General features: G+C 41.8%; 1 protein-coding gene and 1 long non-coding RNA gene across 5 annotated transcripts in view; one reads left to right on the plus strand and one right to left on the minus strand.

The window, feature by feature from the left end:
• The window catches only part of dennd4c (DENN/MADD domain containing 4C), a 39,876-nt gene that overhangs the window by 7,050 nt on the left and 9,010 nt on the right, over window positions 1–23,816 (plus strand). For 3 of the 4 annotated variants that reach the window (XR_013906997.1, XM_026161735.2, XM_026161736.2), the window contains exons 2-19: window positions 8,557–8,867; window positions 12,763–13,015; window positions 13,105–13,174; window positions 14,790–14,959; window positions 15,061–15,302; window positions 15,415–15,481; window positions 15,610–15,668; window positions 16,360–16,504; window positions 18,639–18,814; window positions 18,980–19,080; window positions 19,846–20,070; window positions 20,688–20,833; window positions 21,056–21,094; window positions 21,373–21,503; window positions 22,705–22,837; window positions 22,957–23,163; window positions 23,279–23,407; window positions 23,538–23,685. Coding sequence is in view for 3 of the 4 variants with exons in the window: in XM_026161735.2 (XP_026017520.2) it covers window positions 8,569–8,867; window positions 12,763–13,015; window positions 13,105–13,174; window positions 14,790–14,959; window positions 15,061–15,302; window positions 15,415–15,481; window positions 15,610–15,668; window positions 16,360–16,504; window positions 18,639–18,814; window positions 18,980–19,080; window positions 19,846–20,070; window positions 20,688–20,833; window positions 21,056–21,094; window positions 21,373–21,503; window positions 22,705–22,837; window positions 22,957–23,163; window positions 23,279–23,407; window positions 23,538–23,685 (2,740 nt within the window). In the remaining variant the exon portion in view is untranslated. The remainder of the gene's footprint in view (window positions 1–8,556; window positions 8,868–12,762; window positions 13,016–13,104; window positions 13,175–14,789; window positions 14,960–15,060; window positions 15,303–15,414; window positions 15,482–15,609; window positions 15,669–16,359; window positions 16,505–18,638; window positions 18,815–18,979; window positions 19,081–19,845; window positions 20,071–20,687; window positions 20,834–21,055; window positions 21,095–21,372; window positions 21,504–22,704; window positions 22,838–22,956; window positions 23,164–23,278; window positions 23,408–23,537; window positions 23,686–23,816) is intronic. The other variant, XM_080299932.1, reaches the window with a different exon arrangement.
• LOC145426289 (uncharacterized) lies at window positions 7,219–12,885 on the minus strand. The gene is made up of 3 exons (XR_013906998.1): window positions 12,749–12,885; window positions 7,535–7,772; window positions 7,219–7,478 (listed from the first exon to the last, which is right to left on the minus strand). It is a non-coding gene; the product is annotated as an uncharacterized LOC145426289 (long non-coding RNA).

The following is a 23,816-nucleotide window of genomic DNA, read 5'->3' on the forward strand; positions in this document are numbered from 1 at the left end:
GGTGGTTTCTCTGTGGTGGATGTCATTGATCATGGCTCAAAATGACAACAAGTATTTACGTCAACCTGCATTAACTTCTGTTAACTTATTAGAAATAATATTAATGCAGCACAACAGTGAAACCTAGGTAATATGATAACCGCAGTTCAGTTTTATTTACATAGTGCCAAATCACGGCAGCAGGTGCCTCAAGGTGCTTTATATTGTAAGGAAAGAGCCTACAAAAATACAAATATGACCTGAACATCCACTTGTTGACAGTAGGAAGGGAAAAACCCCGGTTTAACAGTAAGGACTCTCTAGAAGGGTTTAAAGAAGGGCGGACAAAAAACACTGAGTGGAAGAGAGCCAGAGATGAATAATAACTAATGATTAAATGCAGAGGGTTGTGTAAATACATAGAGAGTGCATCATGGGAAGCCTCATGCAGCCTAGGCTTATTGTAGTGTAACTAAGGGAGAGTTCAGGGTCACCTGATGCAGTCACAACTTTATGCTTTATCAAAAAGGAACGTTTTAAGCCCAGTCTTGAAAGTAGAGAGGGTGTCTGGCTCCTGGATCCAAACTGGGTGCTGGTTCCAGAGTAGAGGGGTGCTCATTTGGGATGATATGTTACTATGAGTTCTTTAAGATAAGATTACGCTTGATTATTCCTGATTAAGGATGTTGGATTTAACAGGGAGCCAATGAAGAGAAGCCAGTTTGGTCGAAACATGCTCTCCCTTTCTAGTCCCTGTCAGTGCTCTCGCTGCAGCATTTGTTTAATTCAGTACTGAATTTATTTTTTTTGAAAAAAGGGGGGCTAATTGCATGAAAGCAAAATGTCATACCAAGTGTCATGAATGGCACGCCAGCCTCGATGTTGTATTTTAGCATTTTTTGTGAAGTGCTTCACTGGTTTAGTGAAAATTCACAGGGAAGCAAAACCCCTAAGTGGTAATCTATGCCAATTATCTTAGGAAGCTGTATGACTCACAGCCTTGATATTTTTCATGCCAGCATGACTGTTTTACAGGAGATGGCATGCAGAGGTTAAACTGTGCATGATATCCAGCAAAGCCGACTCTTACAAGTCAAGAAAAGGAACCTAAAGTCCTTTCCTGCTGATCACTTTCTTCTAAATACAAGAAAACGAGGCACTGTTGAGTAGTTGCTGTTACATGACTGGTCCACAGCCTGAACTACTGTAACAATGAAGGCAGTCGATGAAAATTACATTTCATTTGCCTCACTGTATCTCATTAGGGATATATTCAGGTAGTCAAACCTACCCAACTCCCTCCTTGTATTGTATCCAGCTATAATCAATATTTTTATCTTATGGCTCAAATGATCATAACATAAAAGGTTTTGCTCAAAGTAACTGCAGTTCCCTTTAGCATAAGTACACGAGGGCTTACACTGTGTCTACACTGGGAGCTTTGAACTTTGCTTTTATTTCATTTTCACCGCTCACTCTTTTGGCCACTGCCACTCTTTGTTGCTTTCTTGCTGGCATAGCCCCTTTAATGGGAAATAAATGTGTATGCGTGTGTCCCTCTTGCTCCTACGCCACCACAGCTCAACTAAGTGTTTAGCCTAGCTTGACTCCTCTGGGAGCATTGACGTGTGCTCTTATTTGAGCCAAGTTCTAACATAAAAAGAGCTGAAGTGAAACTGAGTATTGAAAATAACGAAAAGTGTCCGTGGAGCTGCTGTCTGTATTTTTGGTGCCGTGAACTCAGTTTTTCCGGTCAACTTGTCAACCAATCAGCATACGGCCGACACACTCGAACAATGTGCAGTTGAGATTTGGAGGCAGCACGTTTCCATTGGTTGAAAACCTCTCTTCGTAGGCAAATACGCACTTGCAGCACCATAAATTAAGTATAATGGCTTTTTCATGGTTTTATGGTTTTTTGAGGTTTCATATTTGTCTGCTGTCACCAGGGAGCCGTTGCTGGTCTATCAATCAGCCAGAGAAAAGAGCCAAGTTACAAGATACAAAGAGCTGAAATGACTCTGACTGTTCTTCATGTCTGTGCTTTTCATGCTGTCTTTGATGGTTTTTCACGCTTCTGCAGTTTGTTAACTCCACAGTCACTTCCTTTATTGTTTCAGCCAATCAGCGTTTGACCTGCACACGAGTATCTTCCACATTAAGCTGTGGTCTGTTGTGGTTTGTGTAGCATATACCCATGGAAACAGATACAAATGTGGTACTATAAAGCCAACATAACGTGTGGTGACAAAGAGAAATTTTGGGAGAAAGTAGTGTGAACTTAAATTAGGTGAATAATTTTTATACTTTTATTTTTTCCTTTTTATGTATTTTTACACCTTTTTGCTTAATGATATTAGGAAACATTGGCACTGTACTGTCTGCACCTCACAATTACTGCCTTTGTCCTCTCCACCACTGCCACCACCACCATTATCACTACCACCACTACTATCTTGACTTTGTTTTTAGTATATTTTTCAATTAATTACTTACACAAATGTTTCTTTCAGTGTGGTTAAAATATTCTAGCAGACCACCTAAGAATGTATGTTTTTGCGAGTGTTTGTCCTGTCTTCCTCCCCTCACCCCCAACTGCTCGTGACAGATGGCTCTTCCTCCTGAGCGTAATTCTGCTGGAGGTTTCTTCCTGTTAAAAGGGAGTTTTTCTTTCCCACTGTCGCCAAAGCACTTGCTCTTGTTGGGGGTTTCTCTGTTTTCTTTGTATTAATGTAGGGTCTTTGTTTTGGAGGTAAGTTGGAATTAGCTGATAAATTGAAACTCATTTGTTTTCTGGCTCCACAATATCAGACTCCAAACTCCTAAGATGTATTTTATAAACTAATATGTGCACCGCTGACTATATCCATCTTTTACATACAGTCTATGGGTTTAGCATATTGTAATTGTAAATTAAAATAAACGTTAAATTTCAGTTACTGGCTTAGAAGCTGATGGTCAGTTCATGTTTGTGGACTAAACTTTTGAAACAACTGCTCATTTGTAACAGACTCCCTGGACCATTTTCCATGTCAAGTGTTTTGGCTGTAAAGAGGCACTTATTTACCCACAAACACAGAAAGCCCATCCAGTCAATGTTTAAACCACCAGAGAACATTTATTGGCCACTTTGGTGAGAGCACATTTAACAGTGTGGTTTGTTGCTGTGCAAATATGGAGAAAACGGCATTTTGCTTTTAAACAGGTTTTTGACAAGTGAGATGTAGCCATGGATACTGTGCAGTAAATCTTTTCAGAGCAATAAGTCTTAACTCTGCCTCTGCAATGATGTTGTCACATAATAGTAGTGATATGTAGACACAAAAATAAACAAGTATCGGGGACATGACTAAACGTAGAGCAAATAAACACACGGCCATGAGTACAGAGATAAATAGACGTTATTGACTGAAGTGAGTAAACCCGGTCAGATAGATCTCGATAGATCGCGGATCCCTCCTGCCTCTTACCTCCTGTCCTCATTAATGCACTTTTTTATTGCGTTTTCTGTTGGTGGTAAAAGTAGAAATCATTCCGCCACACGACATTAACCTTTACTGGTTTCGCTGCTTAAATGGCTGTGTTGACGCATTGCACTCGGCTCTTTTTACTGGAGCGTTTTCCCAGCATTGTAATGAAAAGGAGGCCATATCCTGGGAAGATGTCCAGTTTTAACTGTTGAAAGTTACCTGGACCGTAGAGCTGGCAGTCTTCTCGAAACAAATCAATTTTGGCACATTCTCATAGGCAGCAAGCCAAGTTTGAGCCCAGAAAGTGGCACTGCATGAATTCTTCGTTTCAATGAGTCATGTCCTGTGTGACAATAATGAAACATAACTTGAAATGTCTGTGACACAGATTATACCGTGGTTGTCCCAGAATGTATGCTGTCAGTGGTTGAGAATCTAGAAAGGATTTGAAACTGTGTGGAAAGTGTGTTTGGTGCGTTTGCCTCACTGTAGCTGAATATTTCCTCCCAGGTAGGCCGATCTACCACACCTTGAACTGCAGCCTCCTGCACACAAACGTAGCCTCACGTGTATTCTTTTTGATTTTTACCTCTCCCAACTTTCAGATTGCCTGCATTGTTGCTTCATGATAATACCGTGGCATTATTGCAGTGCGTTATCATGTCGACCGGTAAAAATAGAAACAAGAAGACTACAAAGAACTGCATTAAGCTGTGTCATAAAGTTCAGGGCTGTCTGTGGCTGTACAAAGTGGCTTCTTTTTCTGTCCTGCTGCAGATGCTGACTCACCAGTGGAAAAACCGAACTTCCTGAGTTGGTCCTAAAAGCTCTTTGAAGAGGGCATAGACGCGCTTGCCTTAAGACTCTAATGTGGAACCTTTTCCCTTTTTAAACACCCCAAAATGACTGGTTTTATATATTTCTTCACTTGCCTACTTACATTATGCTTCCAAAAATGTAAAGACCAGGAGAAATACATAATTATATTTAATGTACCGCTCTGTTTTATTTGTAGTTTCCTGCCGAGTATAACATTATGACAATAATCAACATGCTAGTAAAGAGAACAGTGGCAGGCTGACCCACTATTGATTTTAACTCATAATGTTGTCTGTGGTGGCTTTATGGGTCGTCGTTGGCTTATATGATCTTCAGGAATTACTCAAACTAACGTCATTTGTGGCTCGCTCATTAGAATGAAATAGCAATAAATGACTGAGTTACTTCAGATAGATCATCACTGGCAGTGATGAAGACATCCCATGATCCCATGCTACTTAATTATGGCTTCAAGCTGCATCTTCAATAAGTGATTTGATTGTGAAAACCCTTGTGGGAGAAATTATAAAAAGTAACTAAGTCACCTTCTCCTTGTTCGCTCTGTTTCTTAACTGTTTAAGTGGCAGATTTGAGATGCATATTTACCTCACTATCTACTGAGGGACCACCTGTTATAAACTGAACAGGAAACAAACTCTTTAGTTTTAGCCGCAGAACCATCCTGCGGATGAACCATCGCTCTCTGCATTTTTAACCATACAGCAGTGTGTGACTGTGTTGCGTCTTGGTCTGTAACTGATTACTAAGTCCCTGACAGTGAACTTTATACTTGGCATTGTGACTCAAAGGTTTACTGGGAAAGCATAAACTTCTATTAGAAGTTCTCCTCGAAAACATGCAATACACGATGCCTAAAGGCGCATTATACCAGTGCCAGCCCAGTTTGAGACCATATTTCAGCAGTTTTGTAGACTTGGATGTCTGCTTGATTTACACTCTCAGTGGCATTTCTGAGCATTCCTCCAGCCTCGGCCGCTCTGCCTTGGCTCGTCGCAGCCACCAGAGCTTTAACTCTCTCGACTTGTTTGGAGCATTGCGGTGATATACAGTGACAAGGGTGTTTGGGAATGCCAGCAGATCCAGTCCCCTCGTTAAATCTTGCGTTTCCCTAGTGTGTGTGCGCTCCGGTGGGGTGCGACAGTCTTAAAGGATCCTTTCATTGCATTGACCACAGTATTTATTTTCTGGGGAATGCATGTGAAACCCATCCTACTGTGTCAAAGTCAAATGTTCTTCTGGCTAAGACGTACTTTCTGCTGCAGTTATAGTTGCAGACCTGCAGATCTTTGATGTACGTGACCCACATTAAGGATGTCATTTTACCTTGTGTGCCACATGCGGCCCACTTTGATCTTCAATCTGGCCTTTCTGTCAGTTTAAAGAAGTTTAACTACAGATTTAATCTCTGACATGTCTTTAATGTAAGATAACGAAGTGCAGTTTCAACAACACATCTCGCTTTTTCTAGGAAAATAAATATGTTAGTGTAACATGGTAGACTAATGTGCCTGTGTTAATTCAGCTCCATATTATTGTGTGAAGTTGCACTGGGTTGGGAGTGGTTTTGTGTGTGTGTGTCACATTTTTGGTGAGCCAATGGCTGGAATGGGGTTGGACTAATTAGAGGCAGGTGTACTTGATTGCACTGATACACTGGTCTACTTATAGCCCACACTACAAACACTGCTGTGTCGTTTTGTCTCTCTGTGCAGGTATGTAATGTGATGAAATCAGATATGTTTGGGATGGATGGATTTTGTGCTATGAATTCTATAGTGAAAGTGTCGTTTTGTCTCTCTGTGCAGGCCAGGGCCTATTATATGCCACAGCCTAAAGGTAGCAGAGTTGCAGAGGCTGGAGTGACCACTGGCTATATGCTTGCAGGGTGGTGGGTCTCCAAGGACAACTTCTAACCCTGTTACAGGCAACACGTGGAGTGCAACTGGCCGTGTGGCATAGCTGGCTCTGGCCTTGGGACTGTGTGTTTTTTATATAATTCATAAATGGGACACTGGACTGTTTTATCTTTTATCTCTTGATATATTTTTTTTGTCAATAAATTATCTTTTAGAATTTTATTGACTGTCATCTTTTTGCCCACGACAGAGACGGTTGGTCAGACCTAGAATCTTTCTTTGGGTGTGTTACAACTGGCGTTGCCGACAGGATCTGGCTACCATAATCTGTAGTGGGCAAAAGCAAGATGACTGATCAGAGTGAATCACAGTCTGGCCCAAATAGAGAAGCACCAGTTTCTAGTGCAGGGTTTAGGCCCTTTGGTATGATCCCTATGTTTAATATGGTCACAACTAAATTTAGAGGGAAGGATTCAGATATTAGTCTAGGTGAATGGAAAAGTAATTTGCAGACAACATTTTCTTTGCAAGGAGTTCCTGTAGATTTTAGAGCAGAATTAACACTCTGTTGCTTGGAAGGCAAGGCTAAAAGAGATTTTAATTCTAGCACCAGAGAAGCGTAATTCACCTGAGCTAAATTTTAATGAGTTAGATAAGTTGTATGGGGATAAAACAACTGCTTCGGTCCTGCGCTCTCAGTTCTTCAACGCTCGCCAAGAAACACATGAAGACATCAGTTCATTTGCACTGAGATTACTAGAACATTTTCTCAGGTTAAAGAGGAAGGACCCTAGAGGTATGAATGACGAAGATATTCTTCTCAGAGATCATCTGGTTGAAGGCTTGAGAGACACTGCCCTTAGAGGTGAATTCAGAACAAATTCTAATGAATGATCAGTTGACTTTTGCAGAAATTAAAGCAGAACTAATCCTGAGGGAACACGTTTATGGTGAAATGGTTGATCCGGTCCAGTGTTTTGCTGCCAAAGGTGAAAGATACAAGACCTGTAATGCTAAGGATATGGAACAGATCAAATCAGAGTTGTGGGAGGACATGAACAAGCAAATGACCACACAATTCAATAATTTATCACAGACTTTGATCAAAGAAATCCGATCAGAACTTCATCAAGCTACACAAAAGACTTTGGACATTCATACTGTTTAATTTAAAAGATATGTATTCATGTAAAATATTTATGCACATATAGTAAAATAGCCCATACATAAGATATAAAATGTTAAATGGAATAAAAACAACACTATGGACAGTGTGTTCGCCACCATCTGAATGGCCCTGAGGGGGTCTACAATGTCTTTCAGCTTATCTCGCCTGAGAACCCAATCTGGTGCAAACTTTGGTGCAGCGTGGGATTTTCGAGGCGCCACTGGAACGAAGAAGCTCCCGTTGATCGACGCGCTCATCTTCTGCTTCATGATTGCTCTTTCTGTGTCCATCTTGTGTTTACGAGCAGTGAGGCAGTAAATACTGTGGATCCTATCCAAGACCTTGGGTAGCTTTTTGACCTCCTCAGTGCGTTGCTTGTCCTGCAAGCATATAGCCAGTGGTCACTCCAGCCTCTGCAACTCTGCTACCTTTAGGCTGTGGCATATAATAGGCCCTGGCCTGCACAGAGAGACAAAACGACACTTTCACTATAGAATTCATAGCACAAAATCCATCCATCCCAAACATATCTGATTTCATCACATTACATACCTGCACAGAGACAAAACGACACAGCAGTGTTTGTAGTGTGGGCTATAAGTAGACCAGTGTATCAGTGCAATCAAGTACACCTGCCTCTAATTAGTCCAACCCCATTCCAGCCATTGGCTCACCAAAAATGTGACACATACACACAAAACCACTCCCAACCCAGTGCAACTTCACACAATAATATGGAGCTGAATTAACACAGGCACATTAGTCTACCATGTTACATTAGCATGCCTCTTTGGGATAAATTGTAATAATTGTATGTGTAAAATTGTGAAAATGCTCTGTTAGCTCATTGCACACTCTCCTGTAATTGTAAAACTTTTTTTTTTTTTTGAAAGCTGACAGAATATGTCCCGTTTTACTTTGAACCTAAAATCATAAATCATACATTTCTACAGTAGATGGTGAAAAAACAGGAAATTTTCTGTCATTTATTTGTTTATCTGTTGCTTCACTACATAAATGGAGGTCTGTACCACTGGTTAAAAATCCAAAATGTATCCCCTCCTTCACATTTTCCAGAGCCACCCAGTTGGACTGGATTAGAGTCTTTTGCAGGCTAATTCTGTTTGACACCCATGTGCTTTGTAAGAACATTTAAATACAGTATAGCATAGAAGGCTACAAGAAGCTTTGCTGTATATGAGGTTGAAATCAAAAATGTAAATTTTTTGTTCTTTCTTCTCAGGTACATCCAGCCATGATTGAGGACAAGGGTCACCGCGTGACCGACTACTTTGTGGTGGCCGGGCTGACCGACAAGTCCACGCCCCTGGAGCAGGACCTGTCGGAGACTAAATCCACCGGGCCCAAAGCGCCCATCACTGAGTTGGCCGTCATTAACAAGTCAGCAGGGGAAACAGTGCCTGAAGGCTTCACTTGTATCGAGAGCACCCACAGCGGCCAGCCAGCCAACCTTAATCATGGCAGTCTCAAGAGCCCCGAGCTCTTCCTCTGCTACAAGAGAGGACGGGGTAAACCTCCGCTGATTGACATCGGGTGAGTCAGCCATTTATTTACAGTATGCTGGTGTTTGTAATCACAAATGCCCATTTGCCTGCAGGAGGAGGAGACCATTATAAGTGGGGTTATTTAGCAATTTTAGAACTAGGTTTAACTGATGAATAGCACGAGAGAAAAAAAATCCTACATCATTTTAAACTCATGTGTTTAAAATGATGTAATCGGTACACAAGTTCTCCTGTAAGCTGTAAATTCAGACAGATGAAATATGTATGGTTCATCCAGCCAAGTATATAAAAATGAAGAATGAGATTTATTTTTTTATCCACTTTGTTGTGAATCTTTAGGTTCATCCTACTGCTCTGATTTCTTGCTGTGTTATTGTGATTAAGGCAGGTTAGAGAAGTGAGCTTGTGTGGAAGAGAAACAAGCTGATCAATTACACCTGCTACAAATTGCTGTCATTGCTGTGCAGATTGCTAGCTGACATGCTGGCAGTTGATCATACGCAGAAAGCAGCCCTGTGGTGAAAAATCTGATCAATCAGCTAAGTGGATCGTTAGTGTGCCGGTGCTGTCACGTCATCATTCAGAATTTCACATGAAAAAACCTTTTCAGCAGCGTCATTTGATGACTGTCACTGTCAAAAACCCCTTTTTTGTTTTTTGGGGGGGGGGGTTCCCCCCTGCCAATCAAAACCTGCCACTGTTAGGTTTGTCAGTTTGTGTTTTATACCTGACAAAACATTACTGCAGACATTCAGGAAGTAGGCGAGTTAGCTGTTTATTCACTCTCCCCTATTTTGTGACAAAGTTCCCCCTCTCCGCCACGCCTCTTGGCTCGTATCTGACAATAGAAATTTCCCTGCTTCCTACTATTATGTTTTAAAAGGGAACTCCAATATATTTCACTTCACGCAGCGAGGTATGCCCTAAGCCTTACTAGCGTCACAGGAAGCCGAACTTTTAATCTACATCTCATCAGCAGCAGCATTTTATCCTGTTACCTGAGTGAAGGAGCAGTATCTCATGCAGTAATGCATCTTTCAGAACAGTGATGCAACCTCTTAAGGCATTCACGTTCTTCACACACCTGAGCTTTGTCTAAAGCCTGTTTTTTTTGGGGGGGGTTTTTTTGTTTTGTTTTTTTCCTCCTGCTAACAAACTGGAGATTCCAGTTACAACTGCCAGCATTCTCCTGCTCCCTCTCTGGAAGATTCCCCTCCTCTCTGCAAAATCAAGACTGGATTAAATAAAAAAACGTCGATCTGGTGCCTCAGACTTTATTTCCATTCTGTAAGGAATCTACTAATGTGATTTCCTCCTCCTAGGTATCGCTTTATAGCCGTGACTCCCTGCACACACAGAAGATTGTATGCAAAGTCATATTTCCTCCATGAGATTGTGCAATCCCCCTCAGCATGCAAATAGGAAAAAAAATAGAAGTAAACTTGTAAAGCTGCTTTGTACTTTCATCATCAGTTGAGACACTTATGCCTCTGATGAGGCTGAATAACAGCGTGGTCTTCTTGCGGGTTACTGTTAACAAATATTTAGACTCCTAATGTAAAATTTGTGAATTTAATACAAAAGCTGTTTGAGAAGATGCTTGCTTTTACTCCACCTTCCGCTTGTCCAGTGAATAAATGTAAATCTAGTGAAGCGTAAATCATTTATCGCTCCTTCTGTTGTCCAACATTCCCAGCCCGGGGCTCCAGAGCATGACTGCTTACCGTGCCCATTAAGACCCTGTTTTTGTTGCCTAAATGAGAATTTTGCTGGCAACTGTCCTCCCGGCCTCTTTTGATTTGTCCTGCACTCTTTTCAGAATAAATGGAGTGTTTCAGGACTATTATATCTGCAACGGCTGGCTCTACCCGTGGATCAAAAAGTGTGTTTTTAGTCCTAGTTTGTAGAGGGTAGGAGTCAAAGCTTTTGGCCTCCCACATGGCATTGTCCAGATGGAAAGGGAGGACATGGAGCATGCTGCTACAGAAGCCCTGCAGTCATGCAAAAAATAAAAAAATCCAACACAGTGGGGCAGTGATTGCTTTCCAGACTGCAGCTCTTGGCTGTGTGAAATTCAACGTGGGAGCGAGCAGGTTGCAGAGACAGGTAGCGCACAGAACGTTTTAGCTGTAACATCTAAAGGGTTTAATCTGTTGTGAGCTGGATACGAAAACCACTTTACTGTCTGGGATGTGAATGAGTCAGCTACTAAGTCTGAATCACATCACTCACTGAAGACAGACTTACCGAGGCTTTAAAGAGAAACCAGAGCTTTCAGAATAAAGTAAGCAGTGCTGACCACACACTGATCCTCTCTGTAAAACAGGAGAACCAGAGATTATTCTTACCACAGAGCCACAGTTTAACCCCTTTATTTAGTGTCTCGCTGGCATACACTTTGTTTCCCATGGGAAGGATGCTTTCATATAGTAGCAGTGCGGTGCTTATGCTTTGTCAGATTTGTGCGCCTGAAGAAATTGTAGTTTCTTGCATTTTAACTACGTAATTGCACTGAAGCAAAGCTGCGTGGAGTTTACAGAAATCAGTCCTCCTGTGTTTTTCTGTAAGCATGTTTCTGACAGCTTACGAGACTCAAAGCTACAGTTACTAGTATAAAACCCTTAGATCAGATAACTCCGCCTGCAGTTCCTGCTCATTTTAGCACCTTTCTGATTATTATTTGGGGTTTACAGCTTGCACGGTTACTGTTTAGGTTGATCAGATTTTAAAAAGCAAACACCTGACTCAGTAGCTGCTCCACACAGCAGAGCATTTAGCAATTAAAGAGGCAGATATCGGTGTAGCCCTAAAGAGGAGGAAGGAAAATGACTCTTTGATTGCTAATGTTTGTTTTTCCATTGTGGAAATATGTTTCCCAAGACTGTGAGCATGTGATGTGTTAATATTTAGTGTGCAGTTTGTGGTGGTAACAGAGTGTCCAGATTAACCGTCTACGCAGTTTAGAGAATAATGTGATGTTGTAAGGTGACTTTATATCATGCAGATGGAGATTGAAATCAGGCATGTTGTTCTAGGTCTTATGAGCAGCACAGGATTCAAGTAATAGTAAATGTGTTTGTTTTTTTTAAGACGTGGGTAACTTTTCTGTTAGATTGTAGGTTTCTGTCAACTTCAGTCTTCTCTTTTTTGGGTTTAGCTGCTGTTTATTTCTTATCTATGAAATAATTTAGTTGTTTATCTCTTTTATATCAAATATGTCCTCTTATCAGTTTCGGCGCTGCTCTGTTTGTCACTGTTTTCTATTGTCTGCGTCCAATCAGGAAATAAAAGTTGGTACACGGAAGATGGAAATAGCTAGTAGGCATAGACGTAAGACACCTGGGAATTTATCCTGTCAATAATTACTTTGGAGGATTCTGTGGAAACCTTCACTTCAGACTGTTAAGATCATTACTTGGAAAATTTACTGCTAGGAAAATATAACCAACCAGAGAGAGATGCTATTTTTTTTCCTTTGGTTTTGCAGGGGGGCAAAGCTGTATTAGCACCCATAGTGTCCCTGCATTCTCTTATTTATGATCTTCTTATCCTTCTATGGTTGTGTAAGTTGTATTTATTTATCACATTGATTGGGAACAGTTCCCCGATTCTTTTCATTGAGTTCCATGTCTGTACCTCACATACCAGTGTGGTGGTGCTCTGCTACTTATGAGATGAAGTTGGTGGTGAGTTTAGCCTCTAACTGTGAATGTAAAACTATGTACTGGTCCTCAGTGAGGACAAAAAGTGAATATGCACGAAGACCAAACGTGGCTACAATATGTGTAAAGTGAACTTTAACAGATTAAAGTTGCAGTTTGATTTTGGCAATATTGGATTTGATGGAGAAAAAAAAAAGTAAATAAATAAATATTCAGATGTATTAAACAAAGTAACATTTTTACTTACTCTTTGTCTTTCAGGGTGCTCTATGAAGGTAAGGAGCGTCTCATCCAGGGGTGTGAGGTCATCCAGGCAACACCATACGGACGCTGCGCGAATGTCAACAACAGCTCTGCAACCTCGCAGCGCATCTTCATCACCTTCCGCCGAGCACCACCCGTCCAGCCGCAGAATTCGCTGGCCGTGACGGACATTTGCGTCATCGTCACCAGCAAAGGCGAGACGCCGCCGCACACCTTCTGCAAAGTGGACAAGAACCTCAACTGCGGCATGGTGCGTCTGAATTTAGTTTCTTAGCTCTCTTTCAGTAGCATCATTCATGAAAGTTCAAATGCATAATAAGAGTGTGATCGGTCTTTCAGTGGGGCTCCAGCGTGTTCCTTTGTTACAAGAAGTCTGTGTCCGCGTCAAATTCCATCAGTTACAAAGCCGGTGAGTAAAAGTGATCAGTTTCAAAATGCCATCTTCAGCTGCTATCTGTTTCCTGCAGCTGCTGAACAGTGGTTACTGCTGTCACGTTGTTGTGTCCGTCTTCGTGTAATTCAGTTTTTAGTCTTTGATTCATCTGATTTCACCTCACTATCTCTCTCTTTTTTTTTTTTTAAATGATTTGCTCATGTGGTGTTAAAGCTGTTTACAAGAGCAGGTAGTTAATATATATAACTGAAACAATGTTTTGCCTTAGTTAAAACTGTACTGTAATATTATGCAAAACGTAAAAGGTTGACAGTAATAGTAAATACAATATATCAGTAAATCACTTTGATCATTGTGTTATTGACACAATGATGTGTTATTATTGTGTTATAGTTAGATAATAGTGTTTTAAACAGTAGAAGCAAGCAGAGTGTGTGTGAATGAGAGAGGCACATGTAACCGTTGGTTACACGTGGACTAGTTTAAATACCTGGGTCAGCCATCCAAAGCAACAGACTGTGCACAGGTGAGGTGTGTGAGAGTGCAGGCAGGGTGGAGATGGGTGGTGATGCGTGTCAGAGGTGAACTGTGATGGAAGGATTGCAACAAGAGTGAAAGGGAATGTTTACAGGACAGTAGTGAGACCTGCTCTCGTGTATAGTTTAAGGACAGCGGCACTGACAAAAGGATAGGAGGCCGAGCTGGAGGTGGCAAAGCTGAAGATGCTTAGACTTTCATTGACCAGGATGGACAAGATTAGAAACGAGTGTATCGGAGGGACAGTTCAGGTTGAGCAGTCTGGAGACAAACTTGGAGAGCGAGGCTGAGATGGTTTGGACCTGTGCAGAGGAGGGACAGCAGGGACACTAGATATACTGGACAAACAGTGTCCAGGCAGGAGGAAAAGGGGAGGATGTTTTGCAGTCATGAGTCTTTCCAAAATGTGCATTTATGTTAAACACTGATAACAAAACTGCAGCAGCGAGACGTGTTGGGGCATTGTGTGTCGTCACAATGGCCACTGCTTACGTGTTTAGGTCACCTTCAGCGTGTATCGCTGATCTTTGGGTGACATTTTCACTGACTGAAAGCTTCCGCAGTAGTTTGGCCTTCTGAGCGCTGCGTTGCGTAACATCATCAGGGTTAACATGTGCACACACACACAAACATACACGCCCTGTGGAAACATGCAGGCTGGCTTTATCTTCTGGCCGGCCTTTTTCCTGTGAAGTGGCTGTTTATTCATCTCGGACAACTGCACTTCCTGCCACGCCCTTTGGTGCGTCTGCTGTGCACGCACACACGTGTGTGCATCCATGCATGCTCAGAAGAATGTGTGTGTTTTTTCATAGTGACAGACATCAAGTTGAGCTTCTTATTTCCTCAAAATGAATTATACAGGCTGCTGACTGTAAGAGCATCAGAGTTGCAAAATATTGATCTCCCTTTTCTTAAAGGTAAGAGTTTAATCCCTGCAGGGAGACTGGGATTAAAGGCCTGCCTGGAAGTTTGAAGACCTATTCAAACTATTCAATAAACTTAAACGTTACCATGTGTCTTGCTTTGAACGACCACATTGTTTCATCATGTGATTTTTATTTATTTGTTTGTGTGTTATTCTGTGCTCCAGGTCTAATCTTTCGTTACCCAGAAGAGGACTATGAGTCTTTCCCTCTGTCAGAGTCTGTACCTCTGTTCTGTTTGCCCATGGGTGCCAACATCGAGTGCTGGGCACCGAACACTCGTGACCCTCTGCCTGTCTTTTCTACATTTGTCTTAACCATCTCCTCTGGTGAAAAGGTAAGACATAGCTACCAAAGGAAGATTTAAATTTAAGTGTTTAAAACTCTCCGCCGAGCCAAAATGTTTCAAACACTTTAACGTCCACCTCTTGTTGCCAGGTGTATGGCTCAGCCATCCAGTTTTACGAGCCATATCCAGCAGATCTGTTGAGCGAGAAGCAGAAGATCCAGCTGGGCCTTCTCACCACGGTGGAGAAGAAGATGATCCCCAACCGGCCTGTGAACACCAATAAATGCATCTGTCTGCTCTCCCGCTGGCCCTTCTTTGAGTGCTTCCGCAAGTTCCTGATGTTCATCTACAAGTTCTCCGTCTCAGGCCCGCACCCACTGCCTATTGAAAAGTAGGAAACTACTTGGCAGCTGTGGAAACTTTCAAAATCATTCATTGGCCACTTTAATGCCAACCTTCTAAAAGGAAACATCTAACATGAGTTTTATTATTTCCTTCAACAGGCACATCTCGCACTTCATGCACAATGTCTCATTTCCTTCCCCACAAAGACCCAGAATCTTGGTCCAGGTCAGAGTTTTTCTCTCTTGCTGTCGGTCAAAATAGATCAGAGTTTCCACATGTGCAGTACTCAGGGAACATTTGTTGTGATATTTTTGTATTTTTCTGTCACTGATGTTATTTAATGTCCTCTGCAGCTCTCTGTAAACGACACTTTGATCCTCTCCCAGCCTGTGTGTACACCCTTACCGCTCAGGTACCTTTGCCTACTCAATAAATGCATAACAAAGTCATTTCTCTACAAAAAAAAACATGTTCAGCTAATTCCTGCATCGTTGTCTTTTTTTTAAAGCCTTTTTCTGCTGCTACTTCTGCCATTTTCCAACTGATATGAGTAATTCAGCTACTTTATTTTCCTTTTTGTAGTTCTGGACGCTGCCTTATGCAACCTTGAAACCTCATAAAAATGGTGATTGACGGGCTTTTGTTAAAGCTAGCACCGGCTGCTATTGATATTCAAAGTAATGTGTGCGGCAGTCTCTACAATAGAGATTTAAAGGAGACAGAATTACTGCACAAAAGGCAGTCACTTTTAAGTTGTGGTTATGAAGGCTTTTAAAATGATTGGTTTGTTAGATTATGAAAAAAAGCATCTGAAAACAGAGCGCTTTAGCAAGCTGAAGCAGTAAAGCAGACAGCGAGATTGTTAAACAATACATTTTATGTTGATGGTGTTATTTTGACTCTGTGCCTGTATTTCTGCCTTTTCCTTGTTTCCCATTTGATTAATTCCGGTTACATTTGGTTACAGACCCAGCAATGAACTCTTCTGTTTCCAAATTCTTTTCCCTTTATTTTTCCCTCTCCTTTTCTTTCTGCTGTGCTTTCCGTTCCCTGTCCGAACTCATCACTTCATTCCTCTCCTCTCTTCTCTCCCTCCGTGCCAGCGGGGCAGACTATGGCACTCTGCTGATGAATCTGGGCTCGGAGAACTGCGCCACACTGCTGCACTTTGTCCTGCTGGAGAGCAAGATCCTGCTGCACTCGCTCCGACCCGCCGTGCTCACCGGAGTGGCCGAGGCTGTGGTGGCTGTGAGTAGGCTCCAACATGCACTCTCATATTGTCATACTCAAATGTATTCAAATATACTCAAATAGATATAATTTATTTGCTGGATTGGATTTTAGCAAAGCTTTTCCTGCTTAGTCTGATTACAGTTTTAGATTAGTTTTAATGTCTTTTATTTATGGCCAAAATTCGGATTTTGTTCATTTCTCAGTGTCGACAATTATAATGGCTGAAAACGGGGTGAGAGAAAACAAAAACAAACAAGAGACGAGAGAAACACCCTTCAGCTGTATTATCAGTATTGACGTCGCCTAGTTTGTCCACCAGAGGGCACTCTGAAACGTCCCTGTTTGCAGCACTTTTTTAAAATGTCACAAAACAAAAGAACCAGCTGATCCGAGCATAGTCAGGCAGAGTGTAAATGAGTAAATAAACATCCACAAAAAATGTCAATGAAATCTATTTATTTTCATTGTGTCTGAAAGAAAATAACATCATTGTTTTTGAGTCCATTTAGCTCATATTTGCCTGCAGTGTTTCATTGCCTTTGCTGTCAGTATGGAAAGAAATGAATCATCAGCTTGACCTAGTGCTGACATGCAAAGCGACCACACAGCCACTGTTTCTGCTCATAAATACAGAATATGTCCTGTAAGTGCCTGGGCTGTTTTGAAAATCAATCTAATATTAACCATGTGATTAAAATGAAAAACATACACATTAAAAGTCAAGAAAACAACATTATGACTGCAGGCTGTGGTGTCTCAGTTGTGCAGTTGTTTAACTTTTCAATCTGCACATGCGAAACATTGACACTTGCATTTCCTTGACTTATCTGAACTTTTTAGATAAGAAACATATGGTTAGCACTATAAAGTGTTGCACAATAACATCTCATTAAGGAACACGGCAACAAAAATATATTTGCAAAAGGATTAAATGAATAACACGCTGCAGATGCACTGTTTAACTCCACTGTGTTTGGATAACCCAACACTTTCCTTTAAAGTGACATAAGTAGTAGTCACTATTGTCGAGTCAACATTCATCAGAACTGCAGAGAAGAAAACTGTCTGCTTACTTAAATAAAAACACTAATTAAGAGCTTACAGAATGCACAGCTTGTTATTTAGGCACTCGATGCTCAGACAAGCCTTACATGTACAAGCAGATGGAGAGAGAGATACAGCACAGTGACATAAGCTACATTTAGTAAATGATATATGCTGTATATGTAACAGTATCAGTAATTAGTCAAAGACAGCTCAAATGGTCCACATGGAGGAACTGTAACTATTAGTTTCATTTCCTTTCACTTATGTTTTATGGCTGTAATGAAAGAGCATTAAGATGAGTCAGGTAGAGCAGTTTAATCCAGAAAAGCAGCAGCAAGAAGAGGAACAAGTTTCTGAGCAGTGATGTGAGCAGCACTGCACGTCTTTTTTATTTATGTAGACACAAAATCAGTAATGGAGTGACGCCTACACTGTAATCAATACTGTAAACATATTCAACTCTCAATAATGTAGCCCTATTGAGTATTGGTAATGGTGGTTTCCACTTATCCATTTATTGCCTAATAATGTTGCAACACAGTACCATGAAGTCCAGACAATGTTAAAGTAAAGCATCTTTCTTTTAGCTGAAAATGCCTGTCATGAATGACTAGAACCGCAAGCTAATGACTTCCTTTTTAAACTTGTGACAATTTTAAATTGCTTTTATAGCTGATCATTACTTTGTGTCTCACATGTCCCTGCCTGCAGGCAGCGTAGTATCCAAATAGCTCTGGCACTACTCAGGCTTTTTGAACTTGAGTTTTTTTTTCACTAATGTAGTTGCTTATTCTCCAGTTCCAGAAAAGTAAGGATTTCACAATTCTCAAAATCAACCCAAATAGGTTTCAGCTGTTACAATAGATCAGTTATGCAAGTGTGACACCCCCCCCCCCCCCCCCCCCCCAAAATTTGTCTTATTTACCTTCGGTGTTCAACTTATAGATGTTCTTGAGGGGTGGAGCAATATGAAAAAATGGGCTCGTGAGTAAGGAAAGAAATATGCTGCTGTTGTTTTTGGGGTTTTTTTACACATGGGAAACCCTTTAAAAACATCTGTTTGGGAGTAATAATCCTGATTCTGGCTTTTGTCTCCTTCCAGATGATTTTCCCCTTCCAGTGGCAGTGTCCCTACATCCCCCTGTGCCCGCTGTCTCTCGCAGGCGTCCTCAATGCGCCGTGTCCATTTATAGTGGGCGTGGACTCCCGCTACTTTGACCTTTATGACCCCCCACCAGATGTTGTTTGTGTGGATCTGGACACGAACACTATCTACCTGTATGTTGTGCTTTGTTGGAGAAAAACACACTTTGTCTTCTACATTAACAGCTCTCATTATGTTGAACAACTCTTTCAGCAGCAGATTTGTGAGCCCAGATTTTTGTTTTCAGCTGTCTTTTGGTTTTTTCCAGTCTACAAACTTTGTGGTTTTGTATGTTACAGGTCAGATGAGAAGAAACACAGCAACTGGAAGAACCTCCCAAAGAAGCCTTGCAAGAGTCTCATTAACTCACTAAGCAACTTGCACCACCAGCTGGCCACTGGTACAAACAGCATCTCATTTGTATAGCAAAACCTGGATCACTTACCTGTTATACCAAGTTACCACAATTAACGTGGACAGGATTCTTAATCTTTACCTGAACACTGTAAGCTTAAATTACAAAATGCATCATGGTATTCTTTTAGTAAATATGGTAGTCCAAAGCTGAAAATAAAACTATACCTTTAAAAAAAGCTAACAATGCATTACAAAACTTTACATAATGGGGAAAAAAGCATCTGAACTATATGCTATTGCCTTTTAAAAAACAAATACGCTTTCATATTTTCTTTTCTGGTTGCTCGGTTGATAAAATATCAGAATTATTTTACTATGTCAAATTTTTGATGCAATAAAAAGTACTTACAAGCTAGCTAGCTTAACTGTAAACACTTTTGTCAAAATCCACACTGAGCATGCTCAGTCTCCATTATAAAACAGCAACAGTTAATGCATTTGATTCTAATCATTCATACGCTGTGCTTATATAGACCTGTCTGAACTTTTTGACAGCACCTGAGGCATTTTGGTCAGAAAGCTAATGCTAACAGCGTTAGTAACCTCATTGTTCTGTGACTCTCATAATTTTCTCTCTGCATCATTACATTATCTCCATCATCAAGCATTATTACAGAAAAGTAAATGTGGGGAGACCTAATTAATAAACGGATTATTAATTAAGAGTACATTTAATGACACTTTATAAAAGGAGAGAGCTGAGAAATTGATATAAATTATTTAAACTGACCACACTGGCTTGTTTTAGTTTCGCTACGCCCAGTGATGCCGGATGGCTTGGCTGTCGACATGACTCCCATGGACGCGGACTTCACCTGGCACAAGAAAAGGACGGCCCTGGAGATGGAAATCCAAGAGGCCTTCCTTCGTTTCATGGCCTCCATCCTGAAGGGCTACCGCTGCTACCTCAAACCCATCACCCAGGCGCCCTCTGAAAAAACCACGGCTGCAGACTCCCTCTATGACCAACAAGGTAAACACGTGATTCACCAAACACTATGGATTTGTTGATGGCTTCCTGGATCTGTAACCTTTGCATAATTTACAACTTTAATTCAGATGGGCTCAACTCATGCATACTTTTATTGGCATCTCTGTTTCAAGGAGTCAGGTTGACCGAATGGTTGAGAGGCTGAGCACATTCATATGCCCTTTAGTCCAATTCCCTGCCCTCCCTTCCATGTACTGTAATGGTTTAAAATAGACCATTAAAGGTGTTTTTAGAAATTAATCACCTTTCTCATCAGCCATAAGAGTGTTTGTTGCTGGGAAATAGGCTCCTGGCTCCATTTAATTCCCCTCTCAAAGATCAATTTTAGATGATGTGAAAGAGACTCTTCTTCACGCCACATAGTTTAACACTTTTATAAATAGCTGCACATTGATTTGATGAGGGTCACTCAGGAATAATTAATATAATGAGGCCAAAAAGGACAAAACGTCTTATGTTTGTCCTTTTAAGATGCAGTAAAGACTCAAATTTTGTTCTTTGCTAAGTTACGAAATTAACGAGTGACACTGAATTCATAAATTCCGTAAACTGAGATGACCGTGAAGCTGACGCCGCACTCTCTCCTTCCCTTCCTGCAGGGTTCCTCAAAAGCAGAGACCGTGCCCACCAGAAGTTCTACTCCCAGCTCACCAAGACCCAGATATTCATCCGCTTCATCGAGGAGTGCACCTTCGTCAGCGACAAGGACACAGGCCTGGCCTTTTTTGACGATTGCGTCGAAAAGGTGATTACCATCCCGGCATCATGCTGCCTCCAGGCGTGTAAAAAACGCATGCTGGTCTTTGTTGTTTTGTTTTTCTCTTCCGTTGGAGCGTTGCTTCCAGGAACAGGCCTTTGTGTTACAGTGGTTCATTGGCAAAGTAACATTTGTACGCTGGGAGGCTAAGGAAGCCATAATTTCCTTTGATTCATTCTGTTCCCTTCGCTCTCTTCCCTCTACTTGCAGCTTTTTCCCTCTGATAAAATCACCGACAAGGGCACCAAGGTAATTGCTGATAATGTAATCAGATTTCCTTGCACCTTTTTTTTCCCCTCTTCATATATTTTAATTTCCCCCTATCTGATGAATGCATTCAGTCAAGAGGCATGGATTTTTCCTGCTTTTCCTCTAACTTAATCACAATCAAATAAGCATGCTTTACTGCTTAATTACAAAAGCTTTATAGAGTATCCTCGTAACCTAGTTTATTTACTGGTATCAGACAGGAAATGGTCTACAGTCTGTGCTGTTTTCTAAATCTCTGGATGTGATCCCCTCTGCAGGTTGAAGGAGAGTCATCTGAGGACACAAGACTGCTGGAGCTGGATGAGTCTCAAAAGAGTGAGCACACAGTCTTTGTAATGCCTCCTGAGCCTCCAGTAGATGATGGACCAGATCCTGCTCCTCAGTACACGTAAGACTTGTAGTGCTTTAAGCGTACACTCCACAAAATTATAGTAACACTTTAAAAACACATCAGAGCTCAATAGGGGAAAAATCATGCTGAATGTCAACACCGATATGGGCATGTGATCAGTCTACAGAGGGCTGAATTCCAAGACACCCCCAAAAATCACAGTGATAAAATGATGCGGCAGGAGAGTCCATTTTGTCACCGCGTGCTTACATGTGTGCCTGAGAATGTCAGGGGAGTGCTCATAATAAGAAAACGGATGGTGCATCGATGAGCTCCTGGACAGTCTGAGGTGCAACCTGGTGGTGTTGGATGGACTGAAACATAATGTCTCAGAGGTGAATTTAGGTCAGGCGAGTATGGGGGCCAGTCATACAGTTTCTTCATCCGCCAGGAGCTGCCTGCATACTCTCCCCACATGAGACTGTGCACCAGGAGGAACCCAGGACCACCTGCACCAGTGTAGGTTCAGACAATGGATCCAAGGATTTCATCTCAATACCTAATGGCACTCAGGGAGTTGTTGCCTAGCCTGCAGAGGTCTGTGTGTCCCTCCACTGATATGCCTCCCCAGATCATCGCTGACCCACCACCAAACTGGTCATGCTGGCAGCAAAATGTTCCCCACGGCTTCGTCAGACCCTTTCACATCTATCACGTGTGCTCAGGGTGAATCTGTTCTCATCTGTGAAAAGCACAGGGTGCCACTGGTGGACCTGCTATTCTGGTATTTTATGGCAAACGTAATCGGGCTCCAAGGTGCAGATACCGCTCCTGCTGATGGGTTAAGGACCTTCTGTGGCCCTGTCCAGCTCTCCTAGAGTTAACTGCCTGTCTCTTTCTGCCAGTGGTATTAATGTGTCAACCTGGAGGAGTTGAACTACCTGTGCAACCTCTATAGTGTCTATGCATTGCCCCATGCTAACAGCAGTGACACTGACCCTAGCTAAATGCAAAACTAGTGAAAAAACAATCAGAAAAGAAGAGAAGTGGCCTCCATCTGTAAAACCATTCCTGTTTTTAGGGTTTTCTCGTTGTTGTCCCTCTAGTTCACCTGTTGTTAATGTCATTAACACCAAAGCAGCTGAAACTGATTAACAACCCCCTCTGTTACTAAAACGATCAGATCAATATCCAACAAGTTAAACTGACTTGATGCTATACTCTGGTTTAAAAGTGTTCCTTGCTTTACATTCTGCAGGTATAAAGGGTTCCCCAAACTGCAGTTAAATCTATTTGACCGTCCAAGAGAGTTACGTCCTGCACTCAGCACCAGAGCAGCAGGGGCCAGTCTGTCCAGCAGCCCTGCACTACTAGCAAAGAGGACAAAGCAAGTACGTACTCACACTATCATCCTTAGCAGAAGTAGGAACGATACCTGCTTTGACCATGCTCTTCACCCTTTGTCTTTATCAACGTGTTCATCTGACGTGTGCCCGTACTGCTCCTATAGGAGGTCAAGCTCTCATACAAGATGGCAAAGCGTTTCTACTCCAACCCGCCTCTGTGGGCCCGCTGTCTGTTCAGTCACTGCTACAGTCTGTGGTTCATCTGCCTGCCAGCAGCTGTACGGATGGCCAAGTCAAAGACCCGGGCAATGCAGCAGGCGTACAACATCCTGTTGAAGATGAGAACCACTGAGGTGGAGATACTGGATGAGGTACGTTCACATTTTGTAGGAATATGTTTAGATTATCACTTCTCTTTAGATTTTTGGAATTTCATAGACAATGCAAAACATATAAAGTAATGATCATGTGTTTGTCTGCTGTCAGGTGTGTTACAGAGTGGTGATGCAGCTCTGCGGCGTGTGGGGTCTGCCTGTGATGGCTGTGCGAGTCCTGGTTGAGATGAAGAAAGCTGGAGTCCATCCCAACGCCATCACATATGGATACTACAATAAGGTTTACATATATGGCTTATCACTTTAACATCTGAAATGTGTGTGTGTGTGTGTGTGTGTGGTCTTGCTGATATGCTGGTTTATGGGATTTATTAAGCAATCCCATCTCATCCTTCATCTGTTCTGCGCAGGCTGTCTTAGAGAGCCCGTGGCCCAGCCGGAACCAGAGCGGCCTGATCATGTGGACCAAGTTGCGCAATGTCCTTCGTGGAGTCACGCAGTTTAAATACGGTTTAAACCGCACATCTTCTGAGAAGGGATCAACACTGACTACCACAGGTGTGACTCAAATGTACAAGGCTGTGTTCCTCTTGTTCCCTTTTCTTGCTTTTTTTTACCTCTTCTAAGCAGGTTATATGATTGTTTTGTTTGTTTACCTGTTAGCAGGGTTACTTAAACTAGTGCTGTCA

Source organism: Astatotilapia calliptera, chromosome 3 (assembly GCF_964374335.1).
Source record: "Astatotilapia calliptera chromosome 3, fAstCal68.1, whole genome shotgun sequence".
NCBI lineage: Eukaryota > Metazoa > Chordata > Actinopteri > Cichliformes > Cichlidae > Astatotilapia > Astatotilapia calliptera.